Below are 20,679 nucleotides of genomic sequence, written 5' to 3' on the forward strand. Positions count from 1 at the left end.
GAAGTATGCTTTTTTCTTGAATCATTATACGGTTGAGATTTCAGCTAAACGTCCAGTCATTCGTTACGAATATCTGGTCCTTCGCTCATAACAATGAAAGCTCGATTCAAATCTTCTTGTGTGGTAGTCGCTATTAGCTCCTCCTCATCCGCATTTTGATTGATCGATTCAAATTCGACAACGGCATCATTTATCTGGTCCGAACCGTTGCTTATGTTCGTCAACAAGGAATTCTGAACGTTATAACATCACATAAAGTAGTCCTGTGAACCTTGTAGGAGCAGGCACGAGGCCTTGATTAAGTGTTTTCTTTTTAAGAAGAAAAAAAAAAACCGGTCAACTAATGAAAGAGTGAAGATCAAGATGTTTAGTTCTAAAAACTGTGTTAATTATTAAACAGTTAGTGATTAACAAACAAGATCATTATGATCCACAGCATACACATCGTGCAACATTCATTCATGCAACATGCGGAGGTATTCACATAAATCAATGGAGAAGCTGATTTTTGGAATTAGCTTTAAGGTCGTGCTCCGAAAACCAATACAAGATAGTTTCAAGACAATGGATTTAAAATTTAACTTATCAGCACCCTTTTTTGTAACACACAATGGCAGCACTGATTCAAGGAGCAAAAAGGCCAACCCTTAATTCTCTGTTCTGCGCGATATTGTTCATTGTGATAGATTCTTCGTTTCAATGCATCTACCCCTTTTTAAGAGAGCAACCATCACTGAAGACCCCAAAAAAGACCAATCCAGTGATCAAGATCCTTATACGCAAAGTATCAGTGTCGCTATCCAAACAAAGCAGAAGAAAATAGCGAGCCGGGAAGAACTGGATTACACTAATTTAAATCCAAGAAAGTGTCACAATCAACCCTCAAGTGACTGTTTTCAAGCTTTGAGCGGGACACATGAAAACAGTTCCAAACATTTTATTAAGAACTGTATGCTCTCTGGATGTGAGATCATTTCTGTGAATTAAAGACATCACCCCACGAATCTGGGGTGGTACGGGTTTGAGGCGGATAATGCCTATACGAGGTTGTAGATTGTGGGAAAGAGGGTGATTCCTTTCATCTCTCCCTACATCAGTGTAGACGGACGACCCCGGAACGCTGATTCTTACGACAGCTTCTGTTCTTATGACAGCTTGCAATGAGCCACTCCTGCGCACCGCCCCCGCCTGCAATTCGTCCGAATGGGTTTTCGGCCAACAATCCACGACCCCGTATGGGCATTATACGCCTGAAACCCGTACCATCCTAGATTCGCGGGGGATGCTTTTAAGTTACAAACTAGAAACTGTTATTGTCACATTAATCCTCCGCCAACAAACCTACCGCTATATCAAACTTGTGAAGACTCCTGGCTACTTGTTTACGAAGAACAGCATGCTGAGTGCTCATTTTTCGACGAAACTTTGTGACGAAACGCTGTAACACAACACAAAGTGGGAAAATTTACAAGCAAGGTGAACGACAAGCGAGTACAACACATCGTCATGCTGACTGTAGTCGAAATTCCCGATCCAGATGATTTTTTGGTTAGGAAATCATTCGTGATTTAAACACACGCGGTTAGGGAGTGTTAAACGATAATCTATCATAGATATTAGTCAGGGATAGAACTTACTAGTGGTTAAAATACATGAAAAAAGAACTCAGGGGTATTAAATAAACAAAATGTAGTCGGCGTCGAATGTGTTCCACTGAATGCAGATGGTATTTGCACAAAAATATCTATGCTGTTTGGTATGCGTCTCTTTCCCCTGCACCCACCGCAATGCACATCTCCGTCTTCATGGAACACATTTGGCGCTAACTATATGTAGGACTAGGAAGTGAATAACATACCGAAAACGATCGCCCTTCGGATGGAGTCTCCGGTAACGACGATCCATTATTATTTGTTACGGCACTTGACGACTGCTCTTGATCATGTGATTCGCAGTCCTCAAACAATCAAATAGTCCACGAATTGACAAAAATAAATATGAAATTGGAAACATTTCCAAGTTCTTCTAGGAAAAAAAAAAACGATTGAGAGGAGTAAAGGGTTTCGATATTCGTTAAAGTGATTACGTCAAAGAAACATAGGTAAACAAGAAAATTAGCATAACAACAAAAAGAAAAGATACGATCGAAAAAAAAAAACGAGTAAATCAGTGGGAATTCTTAGATAAACAATAAAAGTCAACAAATCACTCAAATGATGCGCTTATTTACTAATCAACAACAAAATCAAAGCTCAAACACACCTGTAAAGCAGCACAATAATGCAGCATCAAAACTGCTAAGGCTTGTAGACGTTCATCGAGTCCTTCAAATGTGCTACCCGCTTTTTTGGTTGACCCATCTTTCTTCAACGCTGCCAGACGGCCATCCTTTGTTTCGCGAATAGCTAATTGGATTCGGTCTATCTGAACTTAACGAACTAAGTGGAAAATAATTTGCGGAGGAAATAGTTGAGTATCCTACCTGCTCATTTATTTTAGACTTTCGTTCTTCTCCTTTAAGATTTGAAAAGATCTCTTTCCCAAGAAGCTTCGCATGATTGATCGTCTGCTCGTTATATGCGTTTCCTGGTTGGAAATATAGACTTCGAATGAAAGGAGAGCCGTCTAACGTTGGTAAAACATCAGCAAGACAATCCTAGAAGTAGTAAAACTATTGTATTATATATTTTCTGAGCAAAGATGCAATATTGAACAACTAGAACAACTACAATATATCTGACTTGTATACTGGCCATTGGACTGAGCGCCTCATCACGTTCTGCAGCAGCACTAGCTGAAGAATCAGAACAACGTGAATCACGGTTCGTTGCAAGATCTAAGTCAAGCTTCGATGTGGTTTTTCCGCTTTTCCTCCATGAGGTGAACTTCTCTGTCATTTTGCTGCGCAATCGTGAACGACGAGATGTGAGCTCTACGTCTTCACCTAAAGGATCCATACATTTTTTTAGTTATTACCGATCCGTAGATTTTTGAGCAGTATAAGTGGAAATAAATTACTATTCTAGATATAGCAGTACTTCTCAATAAAAACGAAAGATATTACAACAAGAAACTGTAGTCGCAAAGTACCTCGCAGTGGCGGTTGAGTCGTCTGCGGTGTTGCTGGAATGACTGTCGTAGGACATTCGTTTGTGTGGTCCTCATTGACATTAGCATCAACATCCAACTATAAATGATAAAAGAAATTCTGTATCTTCGTGCATCATAACAAAAAAAAAAGTGTGAAAAAGAAAAAAGGCAATTGTCCTATAGTTTCTAAAAGTTCCGTTGGCTTATCTTCTAGAGAAGGGGGAATACACAGAAGGATTTCCGTGAGTTGATTCAAGCTCTTATCACCAGAGAAGTAGCAAACGCAGAAAAGTCCAAATTACCTCAGCAAATTGTGTATCTGCTTGGCTAATAGGGTGCGCTGTGCATGCTATGCCTGTGGCTGCCCGATCAACGCATTTGTGATGGCAGACGACGAGACATCGTTGACAGCAACTAGCGCTTTTTAACCAGATTTTTCCACGACACATGGCACAAATCGCACTTCCTGTAAAATACTGTAAATGGATAACTGTTGCAGAACTGTTGAAGATAAGAAAGAAATAACCTACCACTCTTACTGGTCCACGGTTTCCAATCATGATGAATAGCGGGCGATCCGAGAAGTTGCGAAACAATTCTAGCTTTCCCATCAACTGATTCTTCGACTCTCATTTCCTCTTCACTGAATGAGAATCCATTTTAACCACTGCAGAAATACCACTAAGGAAAACTCACCTTTCTTCACCTGGAAAAGTACCAGCGCCATGTGGAAGACCACCAGGGAAATAGCGGAAACCAAGTGTCACATCGCCATATAAAAGTCGTGGGTCATAGCCAGCATGACGCGAAAATTCCTGAGTGGATCTAAAGCCAAAACTATATCCTTAAAGTGGGATATAGCGAAAACAGAATACAATGGAATAGGGTGAAAAAGATACTTGAGGGAAGGTAGGGAGAAACTTGATGTTAACAAAGCAGAACTAATCACTAGAAAACAAACAAACTTTTAGAAAGGCACATTTTCCTTTCTAGGCCATAAACAGAAACTTAACATGATGCGAAAAGATTTAAATTTCAAAAAGGAGTAAAACAAAAATTAGAGCTTCAAAAACAACAAAAGAAGCACTCACGGTTCACTGATCGACTGGACATCTGTTGGAGGCCTCAACTGGTAAACTTCGCGATGACAATTCGATAATGTCAACTGACAGTCATCTAATATTTGTGGGATGTATAGCGATGTCTGGAAAATAGAAGTAGAGAGTAGTAAGAAATGGATGTGCGAAGCTTTGAAGACTTTCATTTGAAACAATGGTAAACAAATGAGGTGTATAACAGCATGAAAACGTAATGATGCATAATACAAAACGCGTTTAAACATTTCAATACTCTATAGAAAATTCACTGCCAATATAAGATACGATGCAAAAGTAATGGACTCACATATCCCAGAAGAATAGGCTTCGGAGGCTCAGTTTCCAATAATGGAGCAGTAGAGCTCGTTGGAGACGAAGCATCAATCACAGGAGCTGGTGGAGCGAGGGGTACCTCTTTTGCATGCACAGTGACATTGAGGTATTTGCACGACGACTTAGACGGTGAAGCGGATGACGATCCATCTAAGTCATAATGCAGCGATTGACCCCAAAGAACGTTCTAAACGGAAGATGTGGGCAAAAAATCATGATCTTGGCACAATTTCCTTTTCTTGTCATTTTCAAAAGTCAACCTAGTGGAAGTCTGAATGAAAATTTACGGGAGGACATTCATAATTACATTTATGAAGTAAGAATTACAAGAACAAGTTTAATGTAAGCTTCTCGAGCAATGGAACTAAAGAAACAACCTCTCTGAAGTGCACTGATTTGGTGGTACGAGATCGAATAGACCCCAGGGAAGCAGTTGGTGAATCCTGCAAACTGGGCGTCGACTTGTCTTGGCCAGCGCCGGGAGATCGACTAAAAACGAGTGTATTGTGGTAATAATTCCAGCTGACATAGAAGCATAACAAGCACTACAAGTATAGTGTGGAAAAGCAAAAACAAAACAAGAAAAGGCAAAGAAACCAACTTCTTGCTTTTCTTCCTTTTCTCTTTCTTGTCTATCACTTGCGTTTCAATAGGGCTACGCTTTCCAGCAGACGGTAGAGGCGACTAAATTTAATTTGAATGAATAACTCAAATTGATTACTAATATTATGCCAAGAATTAATGTGCGAAGAGAAAAAAATCGGAGTTACATCAAAGTTAGGGAGACCGCAGATTATCTTCATTGATTCATAGACTAATATGTGAAGGAAAGAAATAGGCAAGAAATAAAGGAGGAATGATCTTAGAGGCAAACGTAAGGAATAATTGAAATCATCAATTAAATTGGTTTCTTTTGAAGAAAAAATGCAAGATGAGGAAATATGCAAAGCCCACATCTCCTCTATCCACTTCAGCACAACCATCTATTTCTCCAGCATCAGCACCCATTTCTGCCGTGTCCGTGCCGGAACCTGGCGTTACAGGACGACGTTTTTGCATTAGATCCAGCACTCTGCGTTTACTGGCTTGCAACGTAGCCTAAAATCGTTGAATGTAGTCATAAAATAGTTTGTTCAAAGTTAAAAAACTGCTTAGTACATGTAATCGCTGCTTTCTTGTGCTCGTAGGTCTACTGCGACTCAAACTGCCTTCTTCCTCCATTTCATCTTCAGTTTTCAACGATAAGGATGAGGCCACCGAACTTGCGCTCTCTAACTAAAATTGTGCAGTGGACTATAAACAGGACTAGCAAGAGTGGTTACATAAATCCAGAAACTTACCGCAGTTGACCCATTAGTAGCTGGGTGCACGGTTAACGCGGTTGAAGCGGATGCAGCTGCTGTAGCGGCAGCAGCTTCGCGTTCCACATCCGCAAGCGACATTCCTGGCGTCAGCGTAGCATCTTTTTCTCGTGGAGTTAGCACGCTGGGTGTAAGCAAGCCGTTCTGATCTTCAAGACCTTCTAACGTGGGAAGCTGAAATGAAAATAGATTTGACCCTAGCTAGATAGAAACCATTGCACGAAATATCGATCGCGTAAAGTGCAAATTAAACTGGAAGCTCTATTTAGCATACATGGATTGAACTAACTGACCTCAATTTCATTTGTTGGCTCACTTCCAAGAGAACTCATCGTATAAACAGAGATGATCTCGTCTTCCAATCCACCTGAGGTCGATGAATTTACAGATATCGCATCCAGTAATTTTGTATCTAACTGGCTCTCCGAGCTAGAAAGAGGATCCATTGGGCAAGAACGTAATCCAGACAAAAATAAAAAATCAAAAGCATACCGAGTTCTTCTGAGTTCAGTGCTTGGTTGGCTAATAAGAACTTGCGGCACACGATCGCTTTCTGCTCTGAGCACAGAAGCCATAGCTGGTCGATCCAGACGAGCATCTAGAAAAGTGATAGCAGTCTGAGAGGATAATTGTAATGACTGTTGTGAAGAAACACCGATAATTTGAGGTCACTGGTATATAATAAACAAGGGGGAAATTCCTTGCTCTCGATCCGAGGTTAATCTGACAGATAAAAGATGAAGAGCCGGTAGCAAGTGATTTCTTCGCCAATGCCAGACTCAAATAGCTACATGAAGGAAGAAATAAGCAGTTGAGCAATATCTGAGTTCTTAAATCTACAACTTGAAAACCATTACTAAGAATACTAACTGTATAGAATGACTTATCGCACTAGTTATAGCTAGGACAACTTAGAAACGTTTACAAAAAGGATATACTGCTGTGGGAACTATTCAGAGCTGGAAAATACCGATACACCTGCTGCAACACAAAAATCTCTATGTCAGCATATTTTCTCCTTACTCACTCGCTGATACTCTCAATACTAAAAAAAACAAGCAGTAGAACAGTTCTAGGCTTAAACAGAACTGAAAAAAACTTAAAAAAAAACAAATACTATTGCAGCTTAATATAATCAAAACCTGAAACCTTTTGTACTAGCTCTCTACTTGATTTTACCTACAGTAGGACATTTAAGGCAAAGTACAGTCGGATCAAAAAAACATGAATCACGTTGCAGTTGCGTAGGCGGCTGCGCTCGAAGTGGTGCTTTAGAGCGTAGGCGGTTAGAAGGATCCGTGCTACCACCATTCACTGCTGCGGTTAGCGATGGTCCATATCGATTCCAAGTGGACCGTGCTTCACGTCGTTTTGACTCTACTATATAGTTATAAAAATGTTCCTATCTCTTATCTCTAGAATTCAACACGATGCTATTTTCAAATATTGAGTTTAGCAGTCGAATCTCACTCGAAAACAAGTTTCGTCATGTAACTTTTGTTCCTACCAGCTACGTAGGAAGTAAAGGATAAACGGCGTAAACTGACTAACTGCCGTTAATCAATCCGCTTGGAATACGCCTCCACGTTCACTTCAATTCAGAATCGTTTGAGGTTCACGAACGTGTATCTGGCCTATGCAATGACCTGCGGTGGCTAGCCGATGTCAATTCAGTGTTTTTATCCTTCCAAACAAGTCTGGTACCAATTTATCGACCACGGAGGGATGGAAGGCTTGGTGAGCACTAGGGCGGATTCGAACGTACGATCAGTCATGCAGGCAGCGGAACCTCTAACCGCTACACTACACCCACCCAGATAGGAAGAGGGAAGATAAATATGAGGGATAGATAGGAAGAAGATGCAGTAGGGAAATATATACTCAGAAAATTTAGAAGCACTAATCCGAGTGCTCTAGAGACAATCTTAGCAAAATAAACACATCTTATTCTGTAGCATCATCACCTAAACCAATACCAGTGCAAGATTTACGAAAATGCAACCAGACGACGAACCAATTTTAATACTCTGTGATCTCTTACATTCATATCCATTCAGCCAACATCACTTTGAAAAATAAAAAACGGTGATTAAGTAAACCATTGAACTGATGAAAATCAATCATTCTCGTAGTAATGTACAAAAAGATGCGAAAGAAATTTGCGAAAGGTAAGTGCTTTTACTCGGAAAACCCATTCCCTAATCTAATTCTCCAACTTCTCCAAAAATCTAGGTCCAAAAAAACGAAGCGAAAGTACAGTAAGCTTAAGCAGAAGAAGACAACGATCGTTCCAAAGAAGTTGTTCCACCGTCAACCGATGTGGTGTATGTTGCTTCACTCCACACTTTCAGATTAAATGTAAAACCCCCGATTTTGTCGTCTGTGATCTAGCGGCGAACAGATATCGAAATTTACTCTTTCAGACATTAAGAAGACAAAGTTATCAACTTTGTCTTCTTCTGAAAGAGTCTGAAAGATTACTTAAAAGAGAATTAAAGTTGATAAGTTTGTCTTCATAAAATCCACATGTTAGGAATAAACATTACTGGATGCAACTATAAGAACTATGAAAGTTTGGAGAATACATCAGGTATTCTACATTTGTTTCTGGTACTTGTAAAGTAAGATCATCAACTTCAGTGGAACATCGAATATCTCCAAAAAAATTCTAAAAATGAAGCTATCCGAACTATAGATAATTTGAAGAAAAATATCTCATGAAATATGGTATACTGTTCGGACATTTACTCTCCAAGAAAAAAAAAACACCGCAAAATTGTAAGATTTCGACACGAGTTATAACAATTGGATTACGCGTTATTTTATATCATGCGGATAGAGTAACTGGGTTACCGTTATATGATCACACCTAAACTAAGGATAAAACTTGATAAAACAGATGTAAATGAAATGGGATATTTTTAATGCATCCCCGACAGAGTGGTTATTATGTATAAGAAACACATTTCACCGTATTGACGTCCCTATTTTTAGTTTTTGTTTCATTTTTAGGGTTAATCATCGGGTAAAATATGCAAGGAACTGTAATGTGGGATAAGGAGGAGCCGGATCCTCCTCGACTGATCGGGGTTTAGCTCATGGAGTGCAGCGCTAGTGATGAGAATTCCTTCGCTAATCGTCGAAAAGGGAAGGAAGTCAAGGCACCGGCTACGACAATTGCATGTATGAACCTTATTACATGTTCAACAGAATGTAAATATTTTACATAAATTTTACGGCAGGATACGCAACAATGATAACAGTTGAACTAAAACAGGAATTAGAAGAGCCTTTTTTATATTTGCGCCGCATGTTTGGCAATAACAAGGGAAGTAAAGTATTGCTTGGTAGTATGGATGAAAAAACAGCCTTCGCGACATTTTTGTGATTCTTGTATACATAAACATTCAATTTCTTGTGCACTATACTTCACATTGTTCATATTGCCTCTCTAGGGTCTATACTTTGTTTTCAATAACTTCCAACTAAGTCACGATCTAAACAGTTGAACAAAGATGATTTGTTTATCTTTACGATGTACTAAAAACGAAACTGAAGAAAGAATTTATTGCCCGATGAAACGAATATCGAAGTCGGTAATGTATATTTAAAGACGTGTGCCATCCTCGAAGAAAACTCCTCCGTCGATAGCACAGTACTTCGGACAAACACCACGCATACCAGGGGTTCCATCCATTCCAGGTTGTCCAGGAGTTCCAGGCTGCCCATCCATCCCAGGATTTCCAGGCGGACCCGGAAGTCCTTTCTCGCCCGGCTCGCCAGGATGTCCATCTGTTCCAGCCATTCCAGGTGCGCCCTGACTGCCAGGAGGACCAATTGGCCCAGGTTGTCCAGGAGGTCCAGGCTGTGGTTCGCTGCTAGGACCTGGTTCACCAGGTGATCCCTGCTCCCCCATTGTACCTAATTTACCTGGCATTCCAGGAGAGCCTTTCATTCCTTGAGGACCAATAGGTCCTGTAGGTCCTGGAGGACCAGGTGGCCCAATAGGTCCTGGAATTCCAGCAGGACCGATTTGGCCTGGAGGGCCGGGTGGCCCAGGTGGGCATGGGCGGCACGGTGGAAGAGTGATAGGCTCACAGGGCTGCTGCGGTGGACGGCCTGGGTTCCCAGGAGCACCTGGTCTTCCATCTTTGCCAGGCTTACCAGGTCTTCCTGAAACACCTGGAGGACCTGGTGGACCAGGTAAGCAGCATCCTTGACAAGAACCTTCGGAAATGCCGAAATCGTACTGGCGTCTCACAGGTGATCTTATTGTTCTGTTTGCTTCTGGCAGTTTGGAAAGATCTGTCCAAACATCTTTGGCGGAAGCTTTGCACCGCAGTAATTCGTGGTGAGTGAAGCGTCGTATGTGTCTCACGTAGTTGTAAACCAGCGGAAGAGTGATGCAGACCGACAGAACAGCAATGGCAGAGAAGGTAACAGCAGCATAACCGACAAAACGGTATGCTTTGATCCGAGAGTCAATGTCCATGGAAGCTGTCCTTGCGCGCAGTCCCCTACTTTGTTGACTTTTATACCCGAATAACTGGTTCCTGAGACAGTAACAGACCGTAAGTTTTTTCTCCGTCAGTGGAAGTAGAGTCACACTGAGATTCGTTCCACTGTAGTTTTTCGTTGTTTAAAATAACAGAATAACCGCTTCACTAACCTCCCCATTTTCATGAACGTAAGTTAGTAAGTTACACTAAGTAATACCTGAAACCTCTTTGAAACATTCCAAAACAAAATACTAAAGGTTAAAACATGTTGACGCCTACATGCAATTACGCAAAGATGACCTTCGAGAAATTTGGCAGCCGAATAAAAAAGGTTCATCGATAAAATACGTGAAGGAAAAACTGCCGCCATTGACTTCGAGGCTGAATTAGACACATTTCTCTATGGTGGGTAAAAAAAACTGCTACTCTAACTCGATTCGCAAGACAAAAAAAAACTCGCTCAAATACAACAGCAAAAGATTGAATAAACAAAATCTGATGGGAAAAAACTGTAAAAAGTGTTTCTCTTTCTGAGAGCGAAGCTTAAAGTACTGTCCTTAACGAAGCATGGCTCTGCTCACTGAAAACACTGTATCGCCCGCCATAACTGTGAAGCAAGACAAATATCGGACAGTGGTGCGATCACCATAAAGATTAAGCCTTGGATGGTGCCATGTTTATAGGACTGCACTCTAATTTTGAGATACCACGGCAAGCAGGTACAGTCTATACCAAAGGTCAAGCTGCATTAGGCAAAAAGGTTTCTCTGTCTACCATCCATCAAATCCTTACTTTCTCTTCACATAAACCAGTACAAAAAGCTCCACGAGAAAGCATTGAACATTCTTTCTTTCGAAAGCAATTTACATTACTTCAGACTAGGAAAGTGGAACCACAGGCTGAAGGATTAGATTAGATTGGAAAATGACAAATTTCGCTTTCTTGCGAACTGAAGGACATTGCAGCGGAAGTTAGCAAAACATCTACGTTCAAAATCACTTGTGTATGCTCTTAGAATACATGTCGTCCCTGGATAACATCAATACAAAAGGAATGTAGGCTCATAACTGCATGAAACTTGAAAATACGAGGAAAGAAGTAAAAAAAATCAAGAAAAAAATCCAAAGAAAAACCCCCTTAATGATCGGGGAAAAAGAGATCGCACCTCCTAAGCTCATAAGAGAACTCAACGATTCAGTATTGCTCTCCATCATCGACCTAACAGATGGAGCAGAAATGGCATTCGATAAACTATGCCGGCGATGAGCTGCAATAAATGATATTTAGGAAACCAGAAGCCGAACTGTTACTGTGAAGTACCAAAACACATGGATACCACATCTCCCCATAAAATATACGTGGGACAAGAGTAACGGTATGGCTAAAATCTTAGTATGACGAAAGAGTTGATAGAAAAGGTTCACCTTCGAAGAAAATGCACACTTAAATGGTCAGTTACTCGACACTATACTATATACACCATTAAACAGGTTAACATATCAACATAACTCTCTTTTCTTCTGCTCTCGTCCATCACTATCGCATCTAATATCATTAATTTGAGAGGAGTAAATAAACCGTTTAGCAGCAAGTTTTCGTCTCATAGTTATTCTAGTTATGTATTATAAAATAATCCAACTACGTTAACCATCAATGAATTTCGAAAACGGAGGAGAGGTGCGAGAATTCCATCTATAGGAGAAATTATTCAGATAATGTTTCAGAAAAAAACATCATAAAAATAAAGCACCACAAAAGGGAGGATGACGGAACAAAAAGTGGAAAAAAGTAGAAAAGAGGAAGAAAACAATCACGAACAGAATAGAATTTCCTCCGGGTACCTTACCAATGAAGTAAGGAAAATAAGCAATGGAAAAAGTGAAATGTATAAATGCATAAATAAGTGAATAAATAATAGATAAATACAAAAAATGAAAATGGAAGCTCACAGTCAGATGAGGGTGACACACTTCTTTGATCGGGGACTGCTGGGTGCGGTGATGGTACATCTCCAAGACATTCGAACGCATTATCTGCGTGGCCATTTGTCGTACTCACAAGCACATCTGCGTCTACAATAGAGGGAAGAATAATTGCACATTTCAAAAAAAACAAAAAAAAACAAAATGTAAAATTTCAAATTTTATTATCCGGTAGTCATGATATGATCTACTTCTTGCAGAATTTGGCTTTAATATGTGGAATAAGGTTGAAAATAGCTAATTTCTATTATCTACAGTCTACGCCGAATGTTTTCAACATGGTGTAATTAAAGCAGAGAAGTGATATGCATTGCTACATACGCTCCGCAGTCATGCGCTTGAAGACGCTAAGCACCTACTATAAATATTCTATACGATGCACATGAACAATACTTACCTGTGTTGCTAAGGCAAAAATATGAAACATAACTACGTATAATAAAACATGCAAAGCTTATTGAGGTTGCTCATAACAAATCCGTCAACAATAATAGAAGCAAAAAAATACCTTTCAAAACGTCATCGTCAATATCACCCAGACTGCGGTCCACTAGCACTAGCAGATCTCCAATCGTTTGTTGTAGGAATCGAATCACTTGGCGTTCGCTTCGGATTGGTACGTTATTAATGGCAACTAGAGTGTCACCTAGAAGAGAGGATTCCTTTGCCTGGACCTTTGCCCTTCTAGTAATAAAAAGGTTTATGAATAGGTAAGGATAGTATTACAGAGAATAATGAACTGATAATAGCCAGGACGTTTCCAAATCATTAAAATGTCGAATTAGTTTCAGAATAACTATAATCTAAAATAACGAAGCTCCCAAACCTGGTTTGAAAGCGGCCTTATCGGCTATGCTTCCCTCTTCGACAATACCTACCCTCACTGGACGAATACCTTGTGCATTCACTGCTGTCTGAATTACAAAATATTGTTTTTCGACAGAACACTGCTATAAGAAGTAACAGACGACAACATAATAGGTACAGTAAACCAATCAAACAAGCGTGAATAAAAAGAAGATTCAAACAATTATACCTTCTCAAATACAATTCCAATGGGAGTTGTCATATCATGACGTGAGAATGTAAGCAGTACACTCAATGAATGTGCAATATCTGTCGAATTTTGAAGGAAGGGACGGCTATCTACAATACAATTACAATGCTTGTAAGATGATTTTAAAAAAAGAGAAATCAGAAAAAAAATAAAAACAATAAGAAACGAACCTAACGTGACAGTGCAGTAAACTACGTAGTTACTTAGGTCTTTGTCAACAAGACTCGTTCTCAGCCTTGTTCCCTGAAGAACTGTCACTTCGAGGCCTCCCTCTATTTTGACGTGGGTGAAGGAGCCTGAAGCTGATAAATATCGAGTGAATAGGAATGACGAACGACAGGGAAGAGCAAAAAAGGATAGGTAAATCAAAAGTACTTCTTTGCCGAGGCACATTAGCCACAACATTAAAACAACTATCAGTACAAACAAACGTACTATGAGGAGGTGAAGGCTGCAGGAATGGATTAGGGAAAAGAGGTCGATATCGTATCTTGTAATTCGGCCAGACGTGTTTCCGTTGCAATGCTCTTCGTATGGATTCTTTGATTAGTGGGATGAGTCGTTTGAGTTGGTGTCCTTGGATTTGGGAGCTAACCTGGAACACATCTGCATGAAGCATTTGTATAGAGATCAAATGAATGTTTCTACTGGAATATGAATAAACCGCACCAAACTCGAAACTAATAGAATGGCTTATGACAAAAAGAACGCACATCAGTGGCAAGTTCTGGCGTTGAGACAAACGAGAAAGTCCAGTGGTTGTAGGGTTTTCTTGACAACATGAATCGAACCAACCCAGCCAATTTTGTCAGCTAAAATAAATGTTTAGAAAAAATATATCTGGAAGCACATGCAAGCTAACTTTGATGGATAAATTCGCTTTCTTTCCGAAGACAGTAGTGACGTCAATTGATGTTTCGAATCCGCCGGTATAGTCCATGTCGATCAACAGTGTAATCTTCTAAAATTCAAGAACATTGAGAAGAAAAGAGGGAAACCTGCTGTTGTTTCCACATATACACGAAAGAGGAGGTTACCTCAAAAATGTTTTTGTCTTCTGACATCTCAACATTTTCTACACGTACTGCACTGATTCGTGGAGATTTTGTGCCAAGCGACAGATCTCGTATACGGATCTCCTGAAGTTAGACTTAGGTGAGAGACATAAACATAGTTATCAATTTAGATGCATAAAGATATATGAAGGAAAAGTTATTAGCATAGTAAAAAAGTGTGCAAAAAGTTTACCAGTGAAGGCATTACCTGATTTTTGAGCTATCAATGAGATATCATTGAGAGCTCAAAAATCAGGTAATGCTTTCACTGGTATCACTATGTTGATAGGAATGTATAATGCAAATTACTTAGCAAATTTATCAAAACCTGAAATACATCTGCCGTAAAATCCTGGATAAAGAAAAACAAAGCCAAATAGCCTACAGACATGTCGAAATGCGCGAATAATGAGAGAAATCCTGGTTTCTTTGCGGATGGCCAGAGAAAAAAGTATATTTCATTCACCACTCTGTTCTGCATTCGACGAAGTTCAGTGAGAAATGAGAGTATAAACAACAAAAATTACTTGTATGAGACGACCAGCTGCTGAACGAGTGCTAATGTCGTTGAGTTCGATTTGCAGACGTTTGTGGAACCATCTGAAAATGTTTCTTTGCATTCACATATAACAGAGAATAATTCCTTCTTCTTTAAAACTATTAAATCTTTCTTCAAAATTACTGAAATCATCATCTAATCAATAATATACATATCATAAGTAGTAGTCCGTGAACTGTGTTACTCTACGCTGTTCACGCTCTTCCAACTACAAGTGATTTTTTGAATGTAGTTTTGAATGGGTGAAACTCCTGAAAATTGTAAAAAAAAGAAAAAAAAACAAGAAACATGGCATTCTACATTTAAGGTGTAAGATTAAAGCGTTCACGAGTAATTTTCTGCTCGTTCCCGTTAACGATGCTTTTTCTACAACAAAGGAATCTCATTTGGTAACATGAATACCATTACAATTGTAATTGTAATCGACAATTTATAAACCAGCAACGAGAGTGGGGGAGGGGGGGGGGGAATGTAGTGGAGGCATTCAGTCGTACTCTTATTTCTGAAGGCTCTATCTTCCTTTTTTCTCTTGGTAAGTCTAGCTTACATGTCATAGGTACTCGAAGAATAATGCTTAGGTCTTACGACCTCCGAATGATTTGGTTATTAACTTCCAGGAATGAGAGCGCAACTAAGTGCACCCCCCACCCTGGAACTACTACATTTGCTCAAGATCGAATTTTATTTCAATCCCTTGTAAGACAAAGAACTTAAAAGGCTTTCTTTGTTTGTTGTTAATACTATGACTTATTCCTAAAAGCCTGGAGAAATCCAAAAGAAGAATCAACATTTGTGCACGATGCATTGAATCGAACATCTCTCCTATTTGTACAAAAGGCAAAGATCAAAAAGGTGATAAAAGCTTAAGAAAAGAAAGTGAAACTAGAACGAAGTCAAAAGATCTTCAAATAAGAAGTGACTAGAAAAAAAACGTAAACACCTTCGAAGCTGCCGTGTGTCTTTGTGCTCTTGAAAAAACATGTGTAGTAGCAGGGAGAGAGAATGCGATGATTCCCATCGTGATATACCCTGCCCGTCATCACCAGTTTTGAGGAAATCACGAAGCTCCTGAAACAAAGTTCAACGGTTATACAATTGAAATTCGAGGGAGCATATTTACAAATTGGAGGAAAAATCTCAGTAAAGTTGAAGCTGGTATTCACTAATTTCTCTGCTAAACTACTTTTTCCTCAGCTTGATGAGCAAAAGCAAGTTGCTCAAAAGTTCATGTTTAAATACTGATATTAAAAATAACTCCACAGTTCGATTAAGAAACAATTCAATTCTCAGAAAGTCAAGATAAAATACATTGATATAGAAATTTACAATATACATACAACTGCAAAGAACAAAGAGCTTAACACTTCTCGACCGGTCGCAAACAAAGATTATTTTTATTTCCTAAATAGTCATAAATTTTGTATCGGGAATGGATCGAAAATACAAAAGTACTTCTCTAAAAAAGAAGAACTCAATTGATTCTGCTGACGTCTAAAATTGAGTCAATGAGGAAACCAAGAAAATTGGTTCATCATCACGTAACGATGCTCAATTGAATTGTAATTGTACGAAGATGAATAAAATATATTCAGCTACCACGTACATAGATATATAAGTCTCCAGTTTCCTAGCACTACATTTCAAGCAAAACGCAACGAGGATGTGGTTTCATCATTCCAAACCCATTAGTTTAAAAATCGGTGAAGTCTAAGAAGGACGGTTTTGTAGAGACGTAAGAACACGGCCAGAAGTTATCAACTAAAAGCCAATTATCAGTGTTAATTCACATGTAGCCAATATTTGGGTATTTGCCACAAAAGTACACGTAATTTTTTGGATAAATGTTAATGGTCTTCCTAGCCTTTCTACTCTGACACTTCCCCAAAACCCAAAACTCATTCATCGTAAATGAGTTGGATATAAAAGAAGAGAAAATCTTGGAGGAAAAAATAAAGCATAGAAATCGACGAGTGCATATTGAAATACTATGGAAAGCCTCACATGTTTACTCTTCTGATCCTAAGATTACTCAAAGGAAGAAACTAAACCCAAAAGAAGAACAACGGCACAAACAACAAAACAATGAGCGGAACAAATAGTCAATTGAAGTACAGTTGTACGGGTCCCATATGCATACGTAAATCCAACACAGTTTTCCATAACAAATAAGGAATAAAAAACAAAAAATGCGAAAAAAAAGTCGATCAAAACAAGAAAAAGCTGAAAGAGGAATCAAAAAGCTCACTTTTGGGATCTCTATCGGTCGATACTGGTCGATAAATGGTGGTGGTGGTGATTTTGGACCCCATGGATCAACGACCAGCACAAAGATGACGAATAAGACGAGAACGGCACCGAATAACGTCCCCAGAAGAAAAGCTAACATCCGAACGCTACCGCAATGGTTGCGCTTACGTCAACGGATTTTTGGATGGCAGCAGCTGCTGGAAGTGCGACTCGACATAGGGAGGCCGTCGCTGCCTTCACCTAAAAATGAAAAAAAAACAAAGTTGTTGAAATGAGAAAAGCCATGTAAAGACATGGACATTCCTGATATTGTATGCAAGAACACGGAAGAAACAGGGAAAATTTCCGAAAAGATAATGAAAACTAGGAAAAGTAGGTCAATTTCGGCAAAGAAGGCTTTTGTTGAAGCAAAACAAAGAAGAACGGGAAGAAAGGGATTAGAGAAGAGAAAGCGCTTTTTTGAATAGCCATCAATCTACGGAGAGATTAAGATTCTAAAGAAAATATTGGCATGCACGTAAATTGACGTCTGGAAGCTTCCAGAGCTATTTTCACAAAATGAAGTCTTTTATTTCTGGGAGAATGACTTGGGAAAAGTGCACCATGCCACCAGTTCCGGATATTTTCCCCAAAATCGATGGTGAAGAGGAGCTAATTCCCTCGCATTCAATTGTACGTCTAAAAGAAAAGGGGCGTGTACGAAGGTTGAATGAAGTGAATACGTTGCACGAAAAATTGTAGGGTGTTCTCACGGCGTTTCGTTGGGAAAATAAACGAGAAAAATTCGCAAAAAAAAAAACCAGTACGGGGGAAATGATGCGGCAAAACAAGAAATCGTGAAATTGAGAGGAATTTCATTAATAGTTGAAAGTGATTGCGTAATTTAATTTGTGATTACAATTGCGATTCAATTATAAGTTTTTGAAGGCGATGATTACGAGCGAAGTCTAGAAATGAGTTGGAGAAACTCGTTAGAAAGAGGAGGTACGTATTTTTGATAATTTACCAGGAAAGAAAAGAGGTTGAAAGCATTTGAGGATGATGGAGAGACGAGTAGGAAAGGAAGTGGATCGTAAACTAAAATCCATTAGCGTCCAGTTATCGGCTTGTCAAAATCCATTATCCATTTGGGCGCGCCATGGCTGGATTTTCAAACAAAATTTGTGTTTTTGACTTAAAAATCAATGGATTTATGGGTGACACTTTTTGTTATTCGTGTAGTAGGAAGAGAGCAGGTTTATTTCGATCGAAAAAGTAATTTTCGCGAGAAATTCCAGTTTTTTTTTTCTCGAATCAGACAGAGGGAGCAGAATTTGGCATCTATTTATCCTAGGAGTTCAACGTGGTTTCCTACTTTCATCCTGAAAAAAACAACAACGAAATCGAAACTTTCTTGTCCCTTCCAGTACACCGGAAGAACCACAGAAAGTATTTTGTGTATGCGACTCGTCGAGGTTATTATTGTTTAATCAATTTACCTCGTGATCGATATTAAGTGCAACTTTTATTCACACGATATCACTACTCCGAAATTCCATATAGTTTCTCTCGTTAGAGTAACTTGAATACACTAAGAATACACTTTCCATATTTTCCATTTTTCAGGATACTGTTGGTCATAGTCGAGTGAGAACGACATGAAACTCGGTGCAGTTGCGTAAGCGGCGGCGCTCGTGGATCCACACTCATCACTGCAGTTCGAGTGAAACTAGCCATGTTCTCGCCACGAATCCAACCGCTCGCTCCACCGCGCCGTTGTGAACGTAGGTGTTCACACAACTGTATTGAGCTCCATGCGGTTTTGAACCGACTATATCTGATCGATGAGAGCAACTTTATAGTGAACAAAGTGTCTAGCGCTAATCAATCCGCTCGGGATCCACCAACACGCTCCCTTCAATTCAAAAGTGTTTGGGGTTCACGACCGGGTGTCCAAGCGATACAATGACCTGTGCGAAGTGTCGAATCAGTGTTTTTATTCTCCCTGACGTGTGTGGTATCAATTTATAGACACCGAGCGATGAGGTTTTGGTTGGCACTAGGGCGGTTTCGAACCATCGATGATCAATCGTACCATCACAGTGGGACATCTTACCGACTGCGCTATATACGCCGTCGAGTAAGTTTGATCAATTCAGAACACTTTTCTGATTTCGTTCGGAGACTGTTGAGGAGGACGATAAAATGTTAGGAATGCGAACTTTCGAGGAGATAATAAAAAGTTTTTTTGCAATGCGATTACTACTTATTTTCTTGCCTTGTTCCTAACAAAGTGCTCTTTAGTCGGTAACATTAACGCATCTTATGCCGTTCTTTGGTAGAATTTTTCTCTTTCTATTACACCTATAAATACCGCTTTCTGGTTACGTCCATTGTCCTTAAAGGCATCACCCCGCGAATCTGAGGTGGCGCAGATTTCAGGTGGAGTATTCGTATACGGGATGGGAGACTATGAAGAGGGGGGTGATTCCGTTCATTTCTTCCTGATTGCCGTAAAAAAACGGCCCGGAAGATACGGCTTCATTCGTTTTGGCGCACCATTTTGTGCAAGAGGTTCGATTGGAGCGCGTCAGCCCTGTGCGGCGCCGCATCTTCCGGGTCGTTTTTTATGGCAGTTAGGAAGAAATGGACGGAATCACCCCCCTCTCCATAGTCTCCCATCCCGTATACAAATACCCCACCTGAAATCCGTACCACCTCAGATTCGTGGAGTGATGCCTTTAACTCAATTTTTTTTGGCTATCATAAGATCAAAAACAAAAAAAAATCTCGTTACATCAAATATTCCCGATAGTTCTTATTCCACTTCAAAAAGAAATGACTTTAATTTTCTAATTTCATTACTAATTTGAGGCTACCAAGAGCACTAAGAATGAACTTCAACTTATAAACTCACTATTTCTAAAGAGTTTAAGAAATTTATAAACGTTGTGCTTTCGCAAGCAAAAAAATAAATCCTTTCTCTAAAATGTGACATTAAGAAAACGCGCATAGCCCATGAAATAAAAACAATGGAAGGTTCCTTAAAAGTAATTTAAGGAATTTCTAAAGAATTTAAGGAAACCCAAAAGTTGTTTACTATCTGTTAAATTCGCTTCACTACCTAATTACTAATTGCTTTAATTATTTGTTATAAAGGTTATGGTATTATAGAAAATCGTATCAAACTCCTATTCTTAGACTTCAATGCCAGCATTCCTATTTCTCCAGCCTACACCAATGTCCGTTCGGTCTTGGTGGAGCAGCTGCACGTTCACATGTGTTAGCATAAGTATAAATGTGTATTGGCATAATACGAAAAATGATGAAATATGAGAAGTTTCATGAACATTTGACTCCTTGGAAATTCGAGAAACGAAACTTGGCCAACGAAATTATGTCGTCTAAAAAATAAGAAAT

General features: G+C 39.4%; 3 protein-coding genes across 6 annotated transcripts; all 3 read right to left on the reverse strand.

Annotated features, from left to right (window-relative positions):
* Nucleotides 1-56: 56 nt before the first annotated feature.
* On the reverse strand, nt 57-7,656 carry RB195_003488 (uncharacterized protein; the record flags this gene model as incomplete). 3 transcript variants are annotated; one of them, XM_064201163.1, is made up of 21 exons in its annotated part: nt 57-233; nt 1,346-1,438; nt 1,859-1,957; nt 2,263-2,424; nt 2,483-2,656; nt 2,742-2,944; nt 3,091-3,187; nt 3,393-3,556; nt 3,621-3,733; nt 3,787-3,915; nt 4,182-4,294; nt 4,495-4,707; nt 4,898-5,009; nt 5,122-5,204; nt 5,475-5,618; nt 5,679-5,795; nt 5,861-6,055; nt 6,175-6,310; nt 6,374-6,479; nt 7,061-7,261; nt 7,647-7,656. In XM_064201163.1, the coding sequence occupies 21 exons, from the start codon at nt 7,654-7,656 to the stop codon at nt 57-59; spliced, it is 2,841 nt and encodes a 946-aa protein (XP_064057044.1). The 3 variants fall into 3 exon arrangements, with proteins under 3 accessions (XP_064057044.1, XP_064057046.1, XP_064057045.1); XM_064201164.1 differs by lacking the exons at nt 7,061-7,261; nt 7,647-7,656 and having other exon boundaries at nt 6,374-6,456; XM_064201165.1 differs by lacking the exons at nt 1,346-1,438; nt 7,061-7,261; nt 7,647-7,656 and having other exon boundaries at nt 6,374-6,456.
* A 1,832-nt stretch (nt 7,657-9,488) lies between these two features.
* On the reverse strand, nt 9,489-10,373 carry RB195_003489 (uncharacterized protein; the record flags this gene model as incomplete). Its single annotated transcript, XM_064201166.1, has 1 exon — nt 9,489-10,373. The coding sequence occupies one exon, from the start codon at nt 10,371-10,373 to the stop codon at nt 9,489-9,491; it is 885 nt and encodes a 294-aa protein (XP_064057048.1).
* RB195_003490 (uncharacterized protein) lies at nt 9,489-17,419 on the reverse strand (the record flags this gene model as incomplete). Of its 2 annotated transcripts, none has more annotated exons than XM_064201168.1 (14): nt 9,489-10,434; nt 11,599-11,647; nt 12,330-12,452; nt 12,871-13,008; nt 13,189-13,276; nt 13,399-13,508; nt 13,590-13,715; nt 13,855-14,014; nt 14,133-14,231; nt 14,282-14,380; nt 14,457-14,558; nt 15,002-15,074; nt 15,974-16,101; nt 17,279-17,419. In XM_064201168.1, the coding sequence occupies 14 exons, from the start codon at nt 17,417-17,419 to the stop codon at nt 9,489-9,491; spliced, it is 2,382 nt and encodes a 793-aa protein (XP_064057047.1). The 2 variants fall into 2 exon arrangements, with proteins under 2 accessions (XP_064057047.1, XP_064057049.1); XM_064201167.1 differs by lacking the exon at nt 9,489-10,434 and adding an exon at nt 11,392-11,447 and having other exon boundaries at nt 11,546-11,647.
* Nucleotides 17,420-20,679: the final 3,260 nt, after the last annotated feature.

The sequence above is a fragment of the Necator americanus genome, chromosome IV (assembly GCF_031761385.1).
Source record: "Necator americanus strain Aroian chromosome IV, whole genome shotgun sequence".
Classification (NCBI taxonomy): domain Eukaryota; kingdom Metazoa; phylum Nematoda; class Chromadorea; order Rhabditida; family Ancylostomatidae; genus Necator; species Necator americanus.